The following is a 24,302-nucleotide window of genomic DNA, read 5'->3' as shown; positions in this document are numbered from 1 at the left end:
GTGTACCATGAATGCACAAAAGATGTTTCATTTTATGTGAAAACATCTATAGCAGCACTAGAGTAAAACTCTAAATTTTTGAACGGTTTTATAAAAACTTACTTACATACTTACGCTACTTAGGAGGTTGATGTAGATCAAATTCATGCATAATATTCTGTTTTTATTCTTGCACAATATTCTGCTTTTATTATTTTTCACAATATTCTGCTTTTATTATTTTTCACAATATTAACACGAAATCTTATCGCAATTGTAAAACCGTTTAAATTTTTGAACGGTTTGATCAAAACTTACTTACACTACTTAGAAGGTTGATGTTGATCAAAACTTACTTACACTACTTAGAAGGTTGATGTTGATCAAAATCTTGAGAAGCAGATTTTATTAAAGTCTGCATTTTATTCTTGTATAATATTACTACCCACTGTTTACTCTACCGAATCAACGTTAGTGACCGAGTTGGCGTCATTTAGTTAGTGATTGAGTTAGCATCATTAGCGCCATTTAGGAAGTGGTCCTTGAGGTTGTTTTGGTCCTTGAGGTTGTCACAGACATTCTCTCAGATATGCCAGACAAGCTGTACTTGCTATCTGGGAGTCTAAAACGCTGATGGAACTGATATTCGGGTGACACTCAAGTCAAGTGGACCCAATTTCGGCGAAGTCCGGATGGTCTGTGACAGCCAAATCCTCTGCTTGCACCTTCACGATGGTGGGACTGTTAGTAATCCTGGGTATAACCTCCATGCACAAGTACATGGTGGGTGACCACCCTGGTGTGAACCAACATAAGCAGGGGACAAGGTGTGGCGCCCACACCACATGGAGGAACGCCACCCCTCTATGTTACCAGGCAGTACTAGGTGGCAGATGACTCTCATCAACCGGTGAAATACCACCACTTTGCTTATTGGAGGCTCGAAGTGGTGGGTGGGGCGCCTCCGTAGCCAGGTGGGAAGGAGCAGCAGTGCGTAGCACACGCTTCTTGATTAGACCGGGGTTTGAGCCCGTCACCACTAAATACGGAGGATGCGGAGAGGTCAGGGAATGACCACCACATATCCCGGAGCAATATGGCCTTAGTTGCTAATGCTCCTAAAATACAAACAACAAACAAATCGAAGTGGTGTGAACCCATGTTTAGTCTCTAGAGCTAAGTTCCGGTCAACCCATCCCTATCTCTTCCATCATGCAGTATGATTGATGACTTTTGAGGTTATGATGAACATCGTGGCGAGATCCAATATTCCTTACATTTTGAGGGTACAGCTCTAAAACAGTGTTCGCAGGCTGGCTGCTAGTTAGTACACTGGACCGAACCTATTAGTAACTCTCTAGGAGGCTTCCGGATCAGCTAGTGTATAATCTTGCTACCTCTACTCTGCCAGATAGTGACTGGAGGGAGTCCGAGTAGTGTGTATGCGGGGAGCATTGTCGAGGCCACATTATGTCAAGGATCTGGGTATATTCTTACCACGTGTACGCCATATCCAAAAATTTCATTACTTCATACAGCATGTCCCACCCACTTTTTCTTACTATTGAATACACCATGAATTGTCAAACTAATAGAGCAAGCTTATCTGCAAAAAGATCTAAACCTCCCAAGCACTTCCTAATTCATTTCACAAATATACGTGGTCTCAATTCTAATTCAACGATGTCCATTTCCACTTGCAGTCTGCCAAACCCCATGTACTTTTTCAGATAGAATCTCAGTTATCGGTTGATTCAACTACTGCTCATCTCAGATGCCCAAATTATTAGCTGTATGATTCCTTTCACCTCAAAGGTGGTACTTGTGCTGTGCATATGTCCGTTGTGATATTCCCTGTCAGAGACTTGGCAATTTGGAATCTCCTCTCTTTGATCTTCTCTGGCTCAAAATCTCTCTACCTCATTGTGTCAAATTCATCTGTTGTCTCTACCGTTCTCCCAACTCCACTAATCACTTGGAGCTCTTTGACTTCCTCTCTTTGGAACTTGACTTTCTCCAGTCCAACTTTCCTAACAGTGAGGTAATTTTCCTTGGTGATTTTAATGTTACAACTCCAGCTGGCTTCCGTTTTCTAGTCACACTGACCCAGCAGGTCGAGATGCTGAGGCTGTACATGGTCGAAGTGAGAGGTCCGTTAGGCACTTCAGATCACAACTTGATGATTGTCTCTTCTCCAATGGAACCTTTATCTCATGGCTATTCCCAACCTCATGTTGTTTAGCATTACAAGAATGCAAAATGGGATAACCTGCGAGACTTCTTTTCTTCTTTTCCTTGGTCAGATTACTGTTTCAAAACTTCTGATATCAACGTTTGCTCAGATCATGTCAGTGAAATTATTCTTGCAGGAATGGAATCCTTTATCCCACACTCCACTTTAAAATCTCATCCTTTATCTAAACCTTGGTTTTCCAATAAATGTGCTAAGGCTGTTCAAGAGAAGAATGTTGCATATCGTAATTGGCTTGTTTCTAATTCTTCAGTTTCATTTTCTGCCTACACCAAAGCTCGCAACAATTGTAAAGCAGTTATTAATCAGTCCAAACTAGAGTTTGAACAGGCTAAGAGTAGAAAACTTGCTTCTTGCCCTAATGGTAGCCGAGCATTCTGGTCTCTTGCCAAAGCTGTTGACCGCAACGTTTGCCCATCTTCTCCCACCTCTGTCCAAACCAGATGGTTATGTTGTCACATCAGCCAAGGATAAAGCTGACCTGCTAGCATCCCATTTTTCTTCCAGCTCATGTATTAATGATCTTGGTAAAACACCTCCCACCATTCCCAACATGCTCCATTCAATGCCTCCTGTGGTCTTCCGTCAAAAGGATGTCAGAAGGATTTTGATGAATCTTGATGCTAAGAAAGCTCCAGGTCCCGATGGTATTTCTCCACTTGTTCTCAAAACCTGTGCTCCTGAACTTACTCCTATTCTTTGCCGCCTTTTTTCACTTTCTTATTCCAAAGGTGTTTTTCCTTCTGCTTGGAAATTTGCTCATATCCAGCCAGTTCCTAAAAAGGTTGACAAATCCCTCCCATCCAATTATCGTCCCATTGCAATTACTTCTACTCTTTCTAAAGTAATGGAGAAATCAATTAACCACCAACTCTTAAACTACCTAGAAACCTTCCGTCTGATCAACGATCGCCAGTATGGATTCCGTCAGTGTCGATCCACTGGTGATATTCTGGCTTATGTTACCCATTTATGGACTAATTCAATGGAAAGGTTCGGTGAAACACAAGTAGTTGCTGTTGACATCTCAAATGCTTTTGATCGTGTTTGGCATAAAGGTCTTCTAAACAAGCTTCCATCTTATGGTTTTCCAACTGTTTTTAGTAATTGGTTATCCAGTTTTCTCTCTGATCGCTCACTGAGGGTGATGGTAGATGGCTCTCTGTCTTCTAGCTTCTCCACTAATGCCAGTGTCCCCCAAGGTTCAGTTCTTTCCCCCACTCTTTTCCTCTTGTATATTAATGACCTTCTTCCATTGACTGGAAATCCTATCCATAGTTTTGCCGATGATAGCACATTGCATTCCACTTTCCATTTTGAGAAACCTTGTCCTGCTCAATCAGCTTCAACTTCTCGAAAATCTGCTACCAATTCCTTAAATGTCGATCTTCAGGTAATTCTCCAGTGGGGCAAAGACAACTTAGTTGATTTCAACCCTTCTAAAACTCATTCTTGTCTTATATCCCACAAAAAGGATTCTTCTGCTCCTATGCTTATCTTTAGTGACACTCCGATTTCTAGGCAAAATGATATATCTCTTTTTGGGATTACCCTGACTTCTAATCTCTCTTGGCACAAGCACATTACAAATATTGCTTCCTCTGCATCTAAAAAACTTGGTTTTCTCTTTCGCTCTCGGCGTTACTTTTCTTCCAAACAGCTGCTCACTCTGTATAAATCACAAATCCGCCCTGCCATGGAATATTGTTCCCACATCTGGGGTGGTGCCCCCAAAACCTCTCTCAGGCTTCTTGATTCCATTCAGAAGAGGGCAGTTAGGTTAATTAATGATTCATCTCTAACAGAGTCTCTCCACTCGCTTTCTCATAGACGTTCTGAATTGGTTTCTATAATTCCCGTTCTCTGTCTTTCAAAGCAGTCCGAACACGTGCCGCCACCAGTCAACATCCATTTACTGTCCAACTTCAAACCTACAGAACCAACTTTTCATCTTCCTCATTTATTCATTCAACTGCCATTTTCTGGAACAACCTTCCTTCGTACATATTTCCTGAAAATTACAATCTACAGAAGTTCAAGTCCAATGTCAACAAATATCTTCTTTCGTCTTCTCAACCTCCAACCCAAGCATGGTACTAAGTACTATAGGTTCTAATACCTCTCGTGTTTGGGGTTCACATAAAAAAAAAAAAAAAGAAAAAAAAAGTGATATCAATTGCGCCATTTAAAATCTAACAGCCACCAAATAGGAAGTAATATCAATTTTGTCATATCCATTACAAGAGAATTTCATTACCAATTGATTTTACTCTAGTGCCGCCATAGATGTTTTCACATCAAAAAACTCCTCTTGCTTTTCCTAGCATATGTTGATGTGAAATGTGAATGGCAACATGAGAATGTGAAAGGGTCACAATATGCACATTATGTCCCTTTCCTTCTGATAATAGGTCAAAAGTCTGGGAACCCATCTAGCAGACACTTTACTCATATGTAACTGTTGATAGATGATGTTCTCCACAGACCCTATGCTAATTTGAAGCTCTGCATCTAATTCTTTGAAACTAATATGGCGACCTTCCAGGATTAATATCTCAAATTTTGCAAAACTATCTTCTGTTACAGCAGTTGCTAGGTGTCCTGGGATTTCTTCATCATGCACTGAGGTTCTTTCGGCATTTGAATTGTTTATACCAGTGTGCAACAACACTATAACCTGGGCAGTCTTCTTCATAAACAGCGACCTTTTCATGGTTCCTTCATGGTTTTTTTTGGGTGTTTCCCTTTGCAGAAAGAGGAACCGAATCACTGATCTGTATTCCACTTTATCCATTGTGACACTTCACTTCATTCAGTGCTGCAAAGAAAAAAAAATAAATTGCCAGATCGAAACCAAAATTTGTGTGGTTACTATAGAGGTACCAAACAAAAAAAATTTCATCTTTCTATCACAACTACTTCTGTGTGAATACAAAACCTCTTTGAATCCCCCCTCTTTATAAATGGCTTGTATTGTAGAGGTGATCATCCAGGTGTCAGCCAACATACGTTTGGTTTGAGATATACCCCAAGCTTATATAGACCAAAGAGGAAAGGTTATACATTTGTGCAATACCAGACAGTTACCACCTAGGTGGTAGATAATTTTCTTTGCCCAGTATGATACTACCATCACTTGATCTAAAAGGGGAAAATCCAGGTTTGGACTATATATAGAATTCTATCTTTTCCTTGTGATTTCCCGGGGTTTGAGCCCGTCACCACCAAATACGGAGGATGCGGAAAGGTCATGGAATGACCACCGCACATCCCCGAGCAATATGGCCTTAGTTGCTAATGCTCCTAAAAACCAAACAACAACAACAACAACCTTGTGATTTCCATGATTGGAGTAATTATTTATAAGGTAATGACAAGCATCATGGTTAGATCCAATGGCCTTAACATTTTGAGAGTGCTGGTATTAGATATGTTCAAAACTGACTAAATCTAACTTCTAATATATATAAAAAAAAAAGTGAGCATACACAGTATATAATTTAACTGACAAAAATATACTGCACTGCACTTGTAAATGGATTTACAAGAGTAAACTTGTAGTGTTATGCAAAACATTGTACAAAAGTCTGTTATTGTACATTTACTATTGTACAATAATAGACTTGTATCTATTAAACTTGTACTATAATAGTAAATACACTTGTACAAATTGGAAAAATGGAAAGGAAGTAAACTTATGTAGTATGAAAAAAAAACCACAAGTATTCAGTGTCATCCTCTCTCATGTCATTTGCATATTTTTCCCCCCAAGTATTTGGTAAGAGTTCATTGTAACAGTCAGTTACTAAAGGTAAATTTTCAGGAATTTATTCAACAGTTATTCCATCTCTGTTTAAATTTATATCCCCTTCTGTATGTCAAATGACAAAGATGTTTTCAATGTTTAGCTGCCATTTCTCAACCCATTGAAATATTTTTTTTTTTTAGATCTTGTTGCATAAGTGTACTCTGATTACTGGTATTAACCACCCTATTCACTTTGTTCATGGCAGACTTAAACAGTAAACTTGAAATACCAAACTAATATCATTAATAAACATTAAAAATATTAACGAGCAGGACTGAACTCTGTGAGACTCCATTTATAGCATTAGTCCATGAAAAGTAGCACCTATTTATAACTACCCTCTCTATCTCCTACCACTTAATTATCCCTTTATTCATAATATCATGAATAAAGGGATGTGCCTATAATGCCACTTTGCTCCAATTTATGCAGTAATCATTCATTTGGGACTACCCGTATCGGAAACTTTGCTGAAATCTAAATATATGGCTTAAATATTTTTTTGAATCCAGTTCATTACTTACAGCATCATAATAGCAAATTAATTTAGCCAGACATGAACTCTCCTTAATGAAGCCATGCTGCATTTCCCTTATAATTCTTTTCCATTCCTGTCCAGATGATCCTGTATTACATTCTTAACACTAAGGACTCTGTAATCTTTCTTGGCACAGAAATCTTACTCAGGTGTGTGGTTGTCGCTCATTTCATCCTTTAAGCCACCTGTGTGAATAGGAGAGATGTTTGGTAACATCTTTTGGCAGTTCTTTCAATATAAGCGGATAGGTTCCTTCAGCTCCTGCTGCTGATTTGTTCAATTTTAATTTTAGTAACATTGCTTCCATTCCCTTTCAGTTTCGATAAAATCATCCTACTTCCAGTTAGTATTAAATAGACCACTCTTACATCAAATTTAAAAACTTCGTCACATATAGATGCAAAATATCTATTTGGCTTATCAGCATTAGTTTGAGGTCATTGATAATGTTACCAATGATATCAAGTGGCCCAATATATGTTGTTTCCTTTCTTTTTACTGCTAACATAAACTTTCTCATAATTTTCTTTAGAATGCCTAATCCTCCCCTCCCAGTTTGAGTAAGTTTATTGCAGTCAGATTTGTATTTTCTCTAAGATTCAGGATCCACTGATAAGTATAATCATCCCATCTCTTTTTTCTCTTCTGCTAATGTAATCAGTTTTTTTTTGGCATCCATACTTGAACAGTACCATCCAAATGGTACTTTTCTTAGTAGCTTTCAGAATTTCAGAAAAAAGCTTAGTAGCTTTCAGAATAACTTCCTTGAACATTTTCCATTTAGCATTTGTTAAAATTTTTCAATTCTCTGAAAAGAACTTATAAGAAGCCTAAGACCATTATAAATGGCCTTGAAAAAAAAAAAAAAAAAAAACCCAACTTTTCTTTGGCAGTTCTTTTTCTTTAAATTGGTCCCACATTAATAAAACTATAAACACTGCTTTCCAGTGGTTCCTCTGATTTGAAGATTCCTAATACTGATAAATAACCAGATTCTTAATTTATATTCTGCTGCCAAATGGATGCATCTGTGTCCCTCCCCATATTGCTATTTATTATCCTCTCATTAACTTTTCTTATATACATTGCTTCTTTGACTTCTTTTGATAAATTCCCCCCCCCCCCCCAGGAATTATTTTGAAAATTTTTACATTAAAAGTGCAGAAGCATTTGTAAGCATGTTTAGTTGCCTCTGATTTTGTCATTTCAGATAACATCTCTGTGTTGCTAACTGCTAACATGTATTTTCCCACATGTATTTATGCATATAACATGTGTCTCCTAGTTGAAAGAAACATGTCACTTAAAATATTGCCCATTTTGTTTATTGGTTTAAATTCCACATTCAGTCTGTATTCATTACAAATGCTCATACTTTTCTCTCTGCTTCCTTTTATGTATGGTATTGTGACTACTTTTTTGAATTTGTCTATATTCTTTTTTTTTTTTTTTTTTTATTTATTATTATTTTTTAATTCTTTTACCTGTAAACTAACATCTCATAATTTTCCATGTATTTGCATATGGCTTTGTCAGCCCTGCCCTGTGAAAGCCCATTGTAAGTAATAGTTGAGATGTGTTTAAATTCATCATCTAATATTTCCAGGAATTTTGTTCAGTGTCCACCAAGATTTCCAAAAATGCTTGTTTCTCTGTCTTCTAGTTTAATTTTTAACCTAATAGTTTTATTTCTATTATTCATAGTTTTATGTCTATTGTATTATTCAAAAAATTGTTTTAATTGCAGTTCCATATTGAAAATATATTGTCCACATATCTGATCCATATAGAATGGTGTCTTGTTGTTGTTTTGGTTTTTAGGAGCACTAAGGCCATATTGCTCCGGGATATGCGGTGGTCATTCCCTGACCTTTCCGCATCCTCCATATTTGGTGGTGACGGGCTCGAACCCTGGTCTAATCAAGAAGCGTGTGCTATGCACTGCTGCTCCTTCCCACCTGGCTACGGAGGCACCGGTAATGATCGTGCGGATGAGGCTGCTAAACATCCCCACTCTGAATCTTACAGTCAACTGAAAGTTCCATACACAGACTACAAATCCATTCTTAAAAAAAACATGTTGGAAACAATGGTCTCACCTCTGGAAATCTCAAACCAATAATAAACTGTTCCAGATAAAAAAAGAGCCTAAACTGTGGACATCTAGTTTTAGAAGAAACAGGTGACAAGAAGTAATTCTGGCAAGGCTTCGCATCGGTCATTCACATCCAACTCATCTGCATTTACTTTTGGGAGAGACTCCTCCTCAGTGCTTCTTTTGCCAGTCGCACCTAACAATAAAATATATTCTTATTGAATGTCTCCACCTTTCATCTGTCTGAAATTCCAGCTTCAACTCCCTCTCCAACTTGCAGGAACCCTTAACCTTATCACATGTTCTTGGTAATGAAGCAAATTTTGAGGATCTGTTTAAGTATTTAAAACTCATAAATTTATATAATAGCATCTAATCATAATGTGAAATCAGTGATACCCAAACCGTGAACAGGCGCAATATGGCCCAAGAGGCCCTTGTGCCAAAAACCTCAAATATGACAACAACACGGTTTCACTCTAATATGGTTAGAGAATTGTGGAAAACCTCGCATAACACAGTATTTTTGAGCTTTTGTGGGGAAAACTCTGTATTATGTTGGATGTAATTTTCAACATTTCCATTATTTTTTGTAAATCCCCACTTTTGGCTCACTAGTCGTTATACAAAAAAAATTATTGGGAAATCCCCGTGTTAAGTTTTGTGCCATTGAACTTTGGGGAAAAAATCTAGATTTCAAAGTTTTATTACTATTGGATAACATACCAGGCCATCCAAAATATTTAAGTCATCCAAATGTAGGCGCCTCCGTAGCCAGGTGGGAAGGAGCAGCAGTGCGTAGCACACGCTTCTTGATTAGACCGGGGTTCGAGCCCGTCACCACCAAATACGGAGGATGCGGAAAGGTTAAGGAATGACCGCCGCATATCCTGGAGCAATATGGCCTTAGTTGCTAATGCTCCTAAAAACCAAAACAACATCATCCAAATGTTGAAGTAATGTACCCACCACCTAATACAACTTCTTTAATTTACCTTTAAAACTCATTACATCAGAAAATTGTTACAATGGATTTTAAAAAAAAAATTATTCTGAATCTATTGAAGTTTTGGTGGCATGGAAACATTTTTCAATTCTTGACTGTATTGGAATCATAGCTTTATCGCTCAAAAAAGTAAAATCAACCGTCAACATTAACTATGTGTTGGAAAAATGTATGGCCAGAGTTAGTTCATTCAAGAAATATGGTGAAATGGACAGAAAATGGAATCAGTGCAATAGTAGAAGTTGGTAGGAGGGGAAAGTTTTGATGATATGACTACTGAAGACATTCAAGAATTACTGGTAGAAAAAGAGGGCAGCGAAGCGGATTTCATAGAAATGGCATCAGAAGTAAACCAAATCAATTCAGAGAATGATAGTGCAGATGAAAATTCTGTAGTTCCAATTTTTACACTGAAAACTATACAGGAAGGCATAAACTTAGCTGAGCAATTAGAATCTTATTTTTTGAATGTAGATCCTTCGACTAAAAGGAGCACAAAGTTCAAAAGTGAGCTTCAAAAATGCTTAGCTCCATACCAAGAAATCAAAGGTCGCAGGTTTGAATCCCGCCTCAGGCTTGGATCAGAGTAAATGCAAAAACCTTTGGGAGGTGCATTATGGCCACAGAAGCTGCCAACAACTAACAAAATTAAAAAAAAAAAAAAAAAAAAACATACCAAGAAATATACAAAGATCTATCAAGCAAAAGCAAACAAACCCAGATTACTGATTTTTAGAGACAGCAGAAGATACATGAAATCTAGATGCTGCAGAAGAAAGTTCAGAAGGTGAAGATATTCTGCAACAAAGAAAATGTTCTCATTTGATTGTGCTTAGCAGCGATGAAGAGGGAGAAAATTAAATGAACGTATATTATCTGGCATATATGTATCACAGTTTGTAAGACATTACATCAGTTATTACTATTTTTAATAAAAATTAACTTTCAGATAGTTATAAAAAATGGTGTATTTTTGTTAGCTTTTGGAACGTAACCCCCCCCCCCCACCTTTTTTGTACTGGTTCTTAGTCCTGTATAACACAGTTTCGAACTACACGAGATTTTATAGGAACTTAACTACCGTGTTATGTGAGTGTTACCTGTATATCAGTGGGGGGGGGGTTTGTATGATGATTTAAATATTTGGTTAACTTTTCTAGGTTCTTATTGCTACGGCCACATTAGCATGGGGAGTGAATTTTCCTGCCCATCTGGTAGTAATCAAAGGCACTGAATATTATGATGGCAAACAGAAAAGATATGTAGATTTTCCTATTACAGGTGAGAAACTAATTTTGTAGATTTTGTATAAATTATAAGTACAATTTTATTATACTAATGTAAGGTAAAACACCTTGTAATATTGTAAATTCTCGTGCACTTTATTTCAATGATTAAGGCTTAAATATTTAATAGAGCATGCTATTCTCCACTATATATTAATTTAAAGCGTGGTTAAAGGGAAGTACTCCCATTTAAAATATGTATTCCTTCAAACTTCAGCTAAACCCTTCATAGATTAAAATAATTATCAAAAAATGTGTTATAAACAGTTTTGCCTTTCGGCAAATTTTTGCTTCAAATTAATTTGTTTGACTGGCTTTCAGCATTTCCTACTTTACTCATTCTATTTCCACATCAGTGGCTGGAGACTAGGCACCTGCGCGGTGATCTGATTGAGGTGCATAAGGCCTTGAATGGGTTGAGCATGCTGAATTCTGATGGGATCCTTCCACTTGTTCAGATTACGAACCTAAGGTGGCATAAATTCAAATTAAGAAAGGACAGATGTAGAATAGATGTGCGGAAATTTGCCTTTAGCCAGCGGGTGGTTAATTGCTGGAACAAACTTCCATCTGTCGTTGTGGAAGTTGATAGGTTGAATAAATTTAAGGAGGAACTGGATAGGCATTTGGAGGGAATGGTGTGATTTTTTTTTTTTTTTTTTTGGCTGATGCTGCATTAGCTCATACACTTGCTTTCTTGCATCACATGCCACTACTACTACATCTAATCTTCATCATGTCCTAGTGTTTGGTTATATTTAGTTTGCACTCTAAATTTTCCTTGTCTCTACCAACGTTCATAATCTTTTTTGTGTAGCTTATTTTTGCATGAATTATTTACAACCTTTATCTAATTTATTCATAGATTATCAAAAATCTTGCAAGTTTCTATTTAATGGCACAACATTATTACTATACAATAATGACCCAGTTTATACATATCCGACATACACTTTGTCACTAACTTATATTTTTTTTATTAAATGGTTTGGTTCATAAAATTATAAAAAGTGGCAGTAAGGAACAGCTCTGCCTCGTTCTTCCAAATTCAGACTTAAACCATTTCCCAATGCGTCCTTCAGTCCTCATTTTGGATTTGAATTTATACAAATTTTCATTAACGCTGCTAATAAGAACTTTATAAAAATATAGCATCCTTAATGCTATATTTTTCTAAAATTGGAAAGCATAGTGACATATAATAAAATATTTGCATTTCCAAAATTAAAAAATCCTAAATACAGGTTGCTATTGTTTCCACGACCCTTCTACACTCACTGGCCAAAAATTTATAAACTTTTTGCAGTTGGTGTCAATAGATAAACATTCAGTATACAATGTAAGTTGCCACATTGTATGCACAAATTTCTTGGTATTGTATTAATACTGTATGCTTTCGTGGGACATCTTAGTTGATCTAGTCATGAGGAAGACAGGTGATCTTTCCAATTTTCAGAAAAATATTGCTGTTAGAGCATGTTTAGCACGAGCCACAATTTAAAAAACAAAAGAAAATACTGGAGTGTTGAAAGCAGCCATCTCAAAAGCATACAATGAGTGGAAGACAAAAAGAGAATGCTGCTCTTAAAGGAAGAAATTTGGCATAAAATCGGCACTCCAAGAATGAGGATGCAGGAATTTAAAGCAAATTGTGAATAGAATAGAAGGTCTGGCGTGCAGTCAATTATTGAAAAATTCAATTTTGGCAATTAAAGACCCATTTCCAACTGAATTATGCAGTGGAAGTTGAAGAATCAGGGATTTGGTAGTTGTGTGCTTGTATAAAAGCTACTTCCTTCTATAAAAATTGAATGATTCAACTGTAGTGGTGCAGCCAACTCCAAGACTGGACTATGGAATAGTATAAAAGATCATGTAATTTGACATCTTGATTACACTTCTTTTTACAGCACCTGTAGGGTGAATGTGTGGTGGAAACTTCATGAAGTTCTGCATCCAAACTGTCTTGTGTCCACCACTCAAATGGTTGGAGGTGATATCACAGTATGGGATTTGTTCTGTTGGTACTGGGTCTTCTCATACTGTTAGAAGGTCATGTTACCTACAATATCTTTCTGTCATATCAGACCAACATCAACCTGCAGTACTGGAATGCGATAGAGTCTTTCAAGACAACATAACTATCCACCATGCAGAAATTTTATCTGAATGATTCAGGGAACATTCCCAAGTTTTCCAAAATGTACCTGGCCTCCTTCAGGTATGAAACCAACTTGAATGTCTGCAATATGTTGAAAAGGGCAGTTCAGATTTGCAGTTCTCTCCAACCATATTACAGAAGCTGGAAAATATCCTGATGGAAGACTGATCAGATCTGGAATGAGATTGTCTCAGATACGTAGTGGAATTCATTCTGCAACATGTACAGGATGTAATTCAGGCTGAAGATGGCTCTACTAGATGAACATAACTAATGAAGTTTAATCTGTCCTCAGGAAACGGAATCAGAAAAAAATGCATTGATATTAGTGATATTGTCTAAGGAAATGAGTAAATCTCATTTTCTTAGACATGAGTTGATATTACAGTACTGCACAACAATTACATTTTTTTTTTAATAAAATAGATTAAATTTTACTTTTTTCAGTTATCCTATACATACTTTTATTGGTTACAATATGGTTTTTATTGGTACATATCCAAAATTTCAAAACTTTAGTTTTATTATTGATAAAATTTTAAGGAGTCCTTATGTGCTGTGATGTAATGACTAGATCGTGGATATAGCTTAGCTTAATTTTTCAGCACTCACCTCATAGTAATCCATTTAGTTGGTTGAAAGTTTTTCCACGTGCATAGTGTTAAGAGATTCTAATAACTTATGGGGATTATAAATTTAAAAACTAAGTTATGGGCTTTAAAAATTTTTCTAAGAAAGGAAAGTGCACCTTCCATTCTATGGTTGTTTAATTAAAATAAATTAAATGAAGTGAAATAAAAGCTAATAGCCGTGCACGAGTGACTTTCGAAATCGTCTTCAGTTAGCTATAGTGGGGAGGGGTGAGCGTGCGAGTATGTTATATACAGGTTGGGTTCCCGAAATGCATTTCAGTGCATGGAGAAACTTAATATGTGCTAAATTCCAAATATGGGAGAAGTTGGCAGGAATCTTTTTGTTTAATATGTTAAGTGATGTGTGGCGCTTAAACCACTCAATGACGAGGGCTTCGTTTTGAAGGATTTTATAACTGGAATTTAGTTTAACTATTGTGATCACTGAATCGATGAGTGGGTTATGATTATAAGATTGAACATGTTGTGTTAGTTCTGTACTTGCTAAATTAGATTTGAAGCTATTAAAGTGGTAGTATGCATGCGTGTTAGAAATTTTTGATGTCCCGAATTTTGCTGTTGTACTGCCTATGTAACATGCTTGACAACCTGATTGGCATATAATTAAATATATAATGTTATGATCTTGTGTCCCATACTCGTATGTTGTCTTGTATGAATTGAATTTAGAACTTAATTTGTTATAGGGTGTAAATATTAATTTGATATCTGTATTTTTAAAAATCGGTATCACTGCCCCTTTATCCGAAATCTACTTCGCTTCTACTGAAGAAAAAATACTCCAACCCTTTCCCCCAGGGATTAAACTATATATGGGATATGCGGACAACATCCTCTTAATAGGCAACAAAACCACTATCGATACTTTACTGAACACGTTTAATACAACACATGAGAGACTCAAATTTACCCTCGAAATAGAAACCGATAATAAAATTAATTTTCTAAACCCTCACTATATACAAAATAGGTACATCTTTAGGCACAAAAATATTCAGAAAGAACACACATACAGGTAAATTCTTACATTACCACTCACACCATCCTCTATACATCAAAAAAGCAGTTCTATACAATCAGATATACAATGCTATCAAATATAGTCGCACACAAACAGACCTATTCGTAGAATTGCAATACCTCACCAAAAAATTCATCGACAGGAAATACCCATTAAAACTAATAAAAGAAACCATCACCAAAGTCCATAATTATACAGTGGATTCCGGTTATTTGGGCCACCGGTTAATCGGGGCAGCCGTTTATTTGGGGCAAATCTTAAAAAAACAGAAACCAATCGAGAAAATAGCCAGGGTTTACTTCGCTTAATTGGGACAGCATATCGTTTAATCGGGGCAGGAGACCGCAGCACTGGAGATTACCCTACGATTGTCTCCGACAGTACCACGTGGTTTGGTCGAAATTCTGGAGGTCACAACCATAAAACAATAAAAACAATTAGCAGTCACCTGTTTATTGGGCTTTTCTGTTAGTGAAATCTATCATAAACGGAGAGTAAACTTGATCTTATTGAATTTGCAATAATACCGACAGCTGGAATTCTGTGGGTTATTATGATGAAATGTGTTTACACTTCCACGAAATCTTCAATCATATAAAAAAATTAATTTTCAGATCTCTTCATTCCTATTTTTAAAGCACTTGCGTGTATTGTGTTACTTGCAATTTGTGTGTGCCGTGTTCTTTGTTATTGATTGCTTATCTTTTTACTGTTTTAAATTTTAACCCCCTCCCACAAATGTCAGTACACAGAAATGTCAACTAGTTCGTATGTACATATTACAGTACGTATTAATTATTCCAATTATCACATATACTCTTCCGATTTTCACGTATCATTTAATTTTTTAATTGGTAAAGTAATAAAGGGTAAATTTGTGTTTAATATATCTTTGCTTTTATAGCCTGTGGATAACATTCCTCCTATTTTTGCTAATTAGAATCGCTGTTTAATAGAATTAAAATTCAATTCACAGACGTGATCACAATTACCGGCGCTTACTGCACATCGTATAGTGAACGGTACTTTACTATGGTGACTCCATCATAACGTGATTTGATTGTACAGTGAACCAATTGTAAAGGGAGGGGTACATTGTATTTTTAACTATTTACGTGAAACTTTGGATAATTGGGGCAGCCGCTTAATCGGTCCAAAATGCACTAGTCCTGATGTGTCCCAAATAACCGGAATGGACTGTACTAATAAACCGAGCAAAATTAATAACCACGTGAATAAGAATAAGATACACAAACCCCTTATCAACCTCCCATACCATCAGCGATATGCTAGACGACTTCAACAGATTTTTAAAAATACAGATATCAAATTAATATTTACACCTTATAACAAATTAAGTTCTAAATTCAATTCATGCAAGACAACATACGAGTATGGGACACAAGATCATAATAACATTTATATATTTAATTATATGCCAATCGGGTTGTCAAAAATGTTACATAGGCAGCACAACAGCAAAATTCAGGACATCAAAAATTTCTAACACGCATGCATACTACCACTTTAATAGCTTCAAATCTAATTTAGCAAGTACAGAACTAACACAACATGTTCAATCTTATCATCATAACCCACTCATCGATTCAGCGATCACAATAGTTAAACTAAATTCCAGTTATAAAATCCTTCAAAACGAAGCCCTCGTCATTGAGTAGTTTAAGCGCCACACATCACTTAACATATTAAACAAAAAGATTCCCGCCAGCTTCTCCCCTATTTGAAATTTAGCACGTATTAAGTTTCTGCATGCACTGAAATGTATTTCGGGAACCCAACCTGTATATAACATACTCGCGCGCTCTCCCCTCCCCACTATAGCTAACTGAAGACGACTTCGAAAGTCGCTCGTGCGTGGCTATTAGCTTTTATCTCACTTCATTTAATTTATTTTAATTAAACAACCATAGAATGGAAGGTGCACTTTCCTTTCTTAGAAAAATTTTTAAAGCCCATAACTTAGTTTTTAAATTTATAATCCCTGTAAGTTATTAGAATCTCTTAACCACTATGCACGTGGCAAAACTTTCAACCAACTAATCGGATTACTAGGAGGTGAGTGCTGAAAAATTAAGCTAAGCTATATCCATGATCTAGTTTTATTATTATAAAACTAAAAATTTGATGAAATGCTGAGATAATTGTAATGCTCTAATCCCTGTATGCATTTTGGATAATGCATTGATATTGTTTTTAAGTTTAAAAAGTTGCTTATTTCAGTATGCCTTTCTTAAAAATATATTCTAGTCTACCTAAATACTTTTTATAGGGTGAGAATTCATAAAAACAGTAAGATTTATTTTGTTGGGGGGGGGTTCTATGGCTCCAAAATGGTTGTTTTTTTTTTCCATTTTCCCAAGCCCTTCAAGCTGTACTTAGAAAAATGTAAAAAAACAAGTATCAGGAAAGGTGGAAAAGTTTGTTAAAAAGATGGTTAAAAGAGAAGAAAAATCTTATAAAAAGGGGAAAAAGCCAGATGAAGTAATCAAAGTGGATAAAGACAAAGTTGAAACAGAAGAAAAGAATAGTTTAGAATTATCGAGTAAATAAATTGTGAAATGTAAGCGACTATAAGCAGTATATAGTTTGATTATTATAGCTAATGTTTAGTGAAAACCAAGTGGGTTTATTCATTACCTCATTATTTCAATTGGTGAAAGATAAACAGCATAGCTTTATCACATTCAGAGACATGTATTGTGAGACAGCCATTTCAGATTTATTGCTGTTGCTTACCATTTCCATGGCTGCGTGAAACTCTTTACATAAAATTGCAGCACTGCCACCTCTCCTCGAAATCCTGGGATTAATATTACTGATGTAACCAGAATGGGGGAAGGTTCAAAAAAGATTTGTATTCACCCAGAAGTAGTTGTGATAGAAAGATCAATTTTTTTTTTTTTTTTTGTTTAATACCTTGAAGTCTCTATAGCAATCATAGAAATTTTGGTTTCGATCTGACATTTCTATTTTTTTTTTTTTTTTTTTTTTTTTTTGCAGCATTGAATGAAGTGTCACAATGGATAAAATGGAATACAGATCAGTGATTTGGTTCCTCTTTCTGCAAGGGACAACGCCCAAAATAATCCACAAAGAAATGGTCACCGTTTATGGAGAAGACTGCCCAGGTTAAAGTGTTGCACATTGGTATAAAATGTGGAAGAACCTCAGTGCTTGATGAAGAAATCCTAGGATGCCAAGGTGCCTCCATAGCCAGGTGGGAAGGAGCAGCAGTGCGTAGCACATGCTTCTTGATTAGACCAGGATTCGAGCCCGTCACCACCAAATATGGAGGATGCGGAAAGGTCAGGGAATGACCACCGCATATCCCAGAGCAATATGGCCTCAGTTGCTAATGCTCCTAAAAAAAACAACAACAACAACAACAACCTAGGATGCCCAGCAACTGCTGTAAAAGAAGAGAGTGTTGCAAAAATTTAGGCATTAGTTCTCTGAGTATTAGTTAGAGCTCCAAATTGGCATAGGCTCTGTGGAAAACATCGTCCATCAACAGTTGCATACGAGTAAAGTGTCTGCTAGGTGGGTTCCCAAACTTCTGACCCCTTACCAGAAAAATGAAAGAGCACAATATGCACATGAAATGTTGTCGGCGTCCCAGGAAAAGCAAGAGGAGTTTTTCATGACTAGTCACTATGAATGAAACTTGGATCCATCACTATGATCCCAAAACTAAACAAATGTCAAAACTATGGAAGCATGCAGAATCACCACTCCTCAAAAAGGCAAAGGTGCAACCAAGTGCTGGCAAGAAGATGCTGTCAGTTTTTTTGGATCAGCCTGGTGTAATATTAACAGATAACCTTCAAAAAGGCTATACTGTAATGCCGAAGTATTATTCCAACCACCTCAAAGCTGCATTGCTGCCATAAAAGGAAAAAAAAAAAAAAAAAAAACAGGGAAAGCTGTCAAAAGGTGTGTGCCTGCCCCACGATAATGTCCATGTGTTTTCCTTCCATGCTGCAGTGAAGTGTGCCCACGAATGGTAGTTTTAAATATTGCCACATCTTGCTTGTTCCCCCAACTTCACACCCTCGGATTTCTTCCTCTTTCTTGCCCTGAAATCCTTTCTTCATGGAAAACGCTGCTGCTGGTAATGTGGTGATTTCTGCTACTAGTTTGAAAGATAGACAGGGGACTTCTACAAAACTGGCCTGCAGTAGTGTATGGAGAGGTGGCAGAAATGTGCCATTTTGTCTGGTAAACTATGTTGAAGAAGTGTAATACATGGTGTTTATTTCCAACCTTCTATCACAACTACTTCTTTTGAAAAACCCCCTTGTATTCACATTTGCAGAAATCAAGTTATTGTCCTGAGTAGTAAGTTAGACATCCAATAGTAGGTTGATATCATAGGAATCTTCCATTGTAGTGTTTCTAACAGTCTTATTCTTTAAACATTTAGTATTGAGCTTTAGAGATAGAGGAACCTTGTCTACTGAAAGAATTTCTTTCTGTTCTTTTTAGCAGCCTTTATTATTGGAATGGTTTATTGAAATGGATAGAATAGAAAACATGTTAACTGTTTCATCATCTTTCACCATTAAGAACTTACAGTTTGCAGATCTTGGGAAAAGGATTTCTGTGTGATGTGCAGTCATTGTGAATGGGGAGGAAGCAAGTAACATTCACAGGGCGCCTCCGTAGCCAGGTGGAAAGGAGCAGCAGTGTGTAGCACACGCTTCTTGATTAGACCGGGGTTCGAGCCCGTCACCACCAAATACGGAGGATGCGGAAAGGTCAGGGAATGACCACCGCATATCCCGGAGCAATATGGCCTTAGTTGCTAATGCTCCTAAAAACCAAATAACAAACAACAAGGTAACGTTCACAGAAAACACACATTGGATCCATTTAAAATGCACTCAAAATGTCAGAATTCAAGTTACTGTGACAGCTGATCCTGCCAACCACATTGATTTCCTACCACTGTTGTGAGAGGACTACTAGGACAGTCTTAGAGAAAAATCTCAATAATAATTCATAAAAATCTGTCGGAAACAATTAATATATATGTAATATTTAGATATTAACACTTTAATTAGGGTAGTTCCACTGCTTACTTGAAATGCATTGGAGTAGCATTTCAAGATGAAACTCTGCCCTAGTCACTAATGCCAGACTCAAAAGTCATAATTGAATTCTTTGATTTATATGCTTAAAATTATTCTACTTATTATTTAGTAGAAAGACAAGCTATTTAGCATGCTCTTCTACTTTGATTAATGAGAAATACTTTAATATACTGATTGATTCTGTTTGATTATTTTAATTAAATTTCAGATGTTCTCCAAATGATGGGAAGAGCAGGTCGTCCTCAGTTCGATGATCATGGTGTTGCTGTAGTATTGGTTCATGATATAAAGAAAAATTTTTATAAGAAGTTTCTGTATAGCCCTTTTCCAGTTGAATCCAGGTATTGTGTATATGAATATGTTTACAGAGACACAATATCACACAGAATGGTGCACACAGTTATTTGACTTTGTGATGAATGTGTGCGTGCGTGCGCGCGCACACACACACGTGAAGACCTTATCGAGGGTTTAGTGTCAGACAACATTAACTACAAAATCATTTTGTAGCTAACGTTTGTAGTTAAATAAATATATATTTATTTAAACTAGAAAGAAAGAATGAAATAATTTAGCTAATGGCCAAGTGGCTAGTTACCTTGGGTCCTTACAAAGCACAGTTGTCTTTAAAAGAGATATTAAATATCAAAATAACTTATATATTGAAACTCACAAGTCGTCATTACATCTTAGAAGGAGAATGTTATTAGTTAACTGTGCATCCAAAATTTGGAGTCTGATAACACATCCTGTTTGACCATACTTCTTTGAACCTGAATGGATAGTATTATACAGAAATATGCTTCTTTGATAGTATGTAACAGAGCTATGATGCTCAATACATTCTACGTTGATTTAAATATTTGTAGAAGAATAAGAGAAATTTACCTCAATATTATTTAAATATCAATATTATTATGATACATTATTTAATAACCTTAAGGACTGTAGACTTGGCGATAATGATAATTTATTCTCATTGGATGTTACTTTGTTATATACAAATGTAAACGTTGAATACACATTAGATATTCTTTGGGATATGTTAAACAACAATTCTATACCGATTAATTATATGAAGCTTCCTATTAAAGAAATTTTTCACTTAATTAAACTCTGTTGAAGCCAACTATATCACCTTTTGAGACAAAGTATACAAACAAATTTTTGGTTTTCCAATGGAATTGAGTCTAAGTGGCTTAATATCAGAGGTCTATCTCTCAATGATTGAGCATATACATTTGATGCCTTTTCTACCCCATATCTCATACCATAGTATGTGATACAGGGTAGAGATATTTAGATGATGTTTTGTTTATTACTGATATTAGCACTATTCAAGACATTTTACATTCGTTTAATAATATTCATCCTAGACTCAATTTTACAATCGAAAGGGAAAATAAGTCATTAAATTTTCTAAATTTTACGCTATATAATGCAAATAAAATCAATTTAACATTTGTCGTAAACAAACAAACACCAGTATGCTTCTACATTATAACAGCTATCACCCGTTCACCTACAAAAGGACTATTATCTTTAATCAGTTTCTCAATGCTTATAAATATTCAACAACGGAATCTGCTTTAGACTCAGAAATACAGATATTAACCAGCAGATTCTTAAACAGGGATTAACCCCCTTGCTACAGTAAACCGAATTAGGGTACAAGCTAATGATAGGATACAAAAAAATACACTAACCAACAATAGTAACATCAAAAAATACTTTATTTCTGTCCTATACATTGAATATTGAATAGTAGCGCAGATAGCTTAACAGATTCTTTAAAGATTCCAAATTTAGGATTGTGGCCAGGCGAATACGGAAATTACACACCATACTGAACAATCATTCAGTCCTTTTCTCTTTCACGACACAAATAAATGATATAAGCAAAAAAGGCCTATGTGCTCTGGATTCATATTCAATAAAGTATTGTGCCACAGAGCAAAATGGAAAGAAAGGAAATAACAGGTTGCAGGTAAAAAATACATTTAATGCTTACTACACAGGTAAAAAATACAGGAAAGTAATACAGCTTTCGGACTTAGGGCGTCCTTCGTCAGTTGTGACCGTTAATTATTATTATTATTATTAGCTGCAAGGAAGCCTGAGGCTTATGCTGCACCAGCCAAAAAAAATTAAAAAATTCCCCAAGTTATCCAGAGAGAGAGAGAGAGAAGTAAAATGGAATCACCAAGAAAGAGAAGAATGATGATATCCAGCTCAGGACCCTGGGTATGCCAAGCCCATACTCATCAGATGTGAGCCCTTTGGGTAGACAAATATACAGAACGTCATGTGCGTGCCGTGACGGTCATGTATGGTGAACTGCATGCTACAGGTACAGGTAACAATTAGCTGTTAGAAGGGAATGTGTGCAGTTGTAGCTGTAATGTCTGGGAACATTGTAAATGCCAACATTTGTCAGCCAAGAGGATGGTTTTCTCGGTAATGGGATGGACACAACATCCTCTGTTCTGGTTAAAGAAACTGCTGCAGCATGAGATGCGCAGCGATTCTAACCAGACGTGGCGATGGTAATGGCGAGACTGATCAATAATCATGATGTTGCGCTGGGTTGACCAGAAGTGCTCAGCAATGGCTGAGCACTCCACATCCACTAAACAGATAGCTTTCTCGTGTTCAGAGACACGACTACTGCATCTCCTGCCGGTTTCGCCAACGTAGCAGCCAGTGCAGTCACGGCAGGAAATACAGTAGACTAATCCACTCTGCAGCAGGAAGGGAACTGATGTCTTAACCCTCGAGATGAGAGATCACCTCGAGACTAATCCCAGTCAGAACTGGCCATCACGTGTGCTAAGGAGCTTCTAAACGGTGATCAAACCCTGAGCAACAGATCTTCTATAACTTCCAAGGACATTTGCACCTTGACTGGTGGGGCCATCGTGTTTGGACATTTGTGGGTTTGCCAGATCCCATTGCCTTTTAGTGTCTCTACATGAATGATGTGTTTGTGGTCATTCCTCAGCAGTCAGGCAACTGACTTTTGCACCACCTTAACTCTATGTCGCCATTCATTCACTTCACCATCGAACAATACTCTTTCTTTCTTGGATACCCTTGTCCGGTGCAAGGGCACGCATCTGAAGACATCAGTCTATCGTAAGCTGATGTGTGCTGGCCAGTTCACCAACTACCGGTCAGCACATGCACGCAGCCATCTTCTGGGCACGACGCGATCCCTACTAACTTGCACTTGGACCCACTCTAATTCTCTCGATGAGAGGCACACTGAGATTACTAGGATTAAGACAGATCTAGGGAGGTGCGGTTACCCTACTAGTAGGGTGTGACCTACAGGCCTTGTAATGGCCCGATGTGGTCCACAGGACCATGCGCAATAACGACTCCGCCTTTATCCCATTCTATCCAAACCTATCACAACAAATTTCTAGAGTCTTAAAGGCTCATGGGATAAAGTGCTTTCAACTCTCAAGCAGGAAGTGATGATCCCTCGTCTCAAGGGTTAAGGCATCAGTTCCCTCCTCCCTGCAGAATGGATTAGCCTACTGTATTTCCTGCCATGACTGCAATGGCTGCTACAATGGGAAAACCGGCAGGAGATTCAGTAGTCATGACTCTGAACACAAGAAAGTTATCCATTTAGCGGATGTGGAACACTCAGCCATTGCTGAGCACTTCTGGTCAACCCAGCACGACATCGATCCATGCTGAAACGTCATGATTATTCAGCAGTTCCTTTAATCGGTCGTCTCCATCCCATTACTGAGATAACCATCCTCTTGACTGACAAATGTTGGCATTTACAACGTTCCCAGACATTACAGCTACAACTGCACGCATTCCCTTCTAACAGCTAATTGTTACTTGCACCTGTAGCATGCAGTTCACCATACTTGACTGCCATGCCATGCCATGCACACAACGCTCTGTATATTTGTCCATTAACAGTCACAACTGGTGGACACCCTCACGTTCGAAAGCTATGTATTACTTTCCTGTATTTTTTACCTGTATTTATTCATAGTAAGCACTAAATGTATTTTTTAACTACAAGCTGTTATTTCCTTTCTTTCCATTTTGCTCTGTAGCACAATACTTTATTGGACAGATATATAACTTGGTATACAACATTTCTTGTGGTGATTGCAACTCGTCTTACCAAGGATCAATGTTATTTCCGCTGAATGTTCGAGTCAAACATCATGCATCCTCAGTTTGTGCTTCTTGTTCAGCAGCGTCAGAATTAGCCTTTCATGCCATTAACGAAAACCATACATTTTTATTTAACAAGGCCAAAAACTTAGTGTCCAAGTAATTATACTAGAGCAGCGGTTCCAAACCGGTGGTTCGCAAAAGTGTTCCAGGGAGTTTGCACTAAAAATTCTGTAATGGC

The 24,302-nt window shown here is 36.9% G+C and overlaps 1 protein-coding gene across 2 annotated transcripts in view; it reads left to right on the top strand.

The window, feature by feature from the left end:
* Window positions 1-24,302, top strand: part of obe (activating signal cointegrator 1 complex subunit obelus) — a 402,671-nt gene that overhangs the window by 278,516 nt on the left and 99,853 nt on the right. For both annotated transcript variants that reach the window (XM_090379766.1, XM_090379764.1), the window contains exons 29-30: window positions 10,838-10,958; window positions 20,121-20,253. In XM_090379766.1, the coding sequence (XP_090235892.1) occupies window positions 10,838-10,958; window positions 20,121-20,253 (254 nt within the window). The remainder of the gene's footprint in view (window positions 1-10,837; window positions 10,959-20,120; window positions 20,254-24,302) is intronic.

The sequence above is a fragment of the Mastigoproctus giganteus genome, chromosome 8, assembly GCF_048544385.1.
Source record: "Mastigoproctus giganteus isolate SK-2022 chromosome 8, ASM4854438v1, whole genome shotgun sequence".
NCBI classification, from domain to species: domain Eukaryota; kingdom Metazoa; phylum Arthropoda; class Arachnida; order Uropygi; family Thelyphonidae; genus Mastigoproctus; species Mastigoproctus giganteus.
The sequence above is the reverse complement of the archived record's forward strand: the minus strand, read 5'-3'. Positions and strand labels throughout refer to the sequence as shown.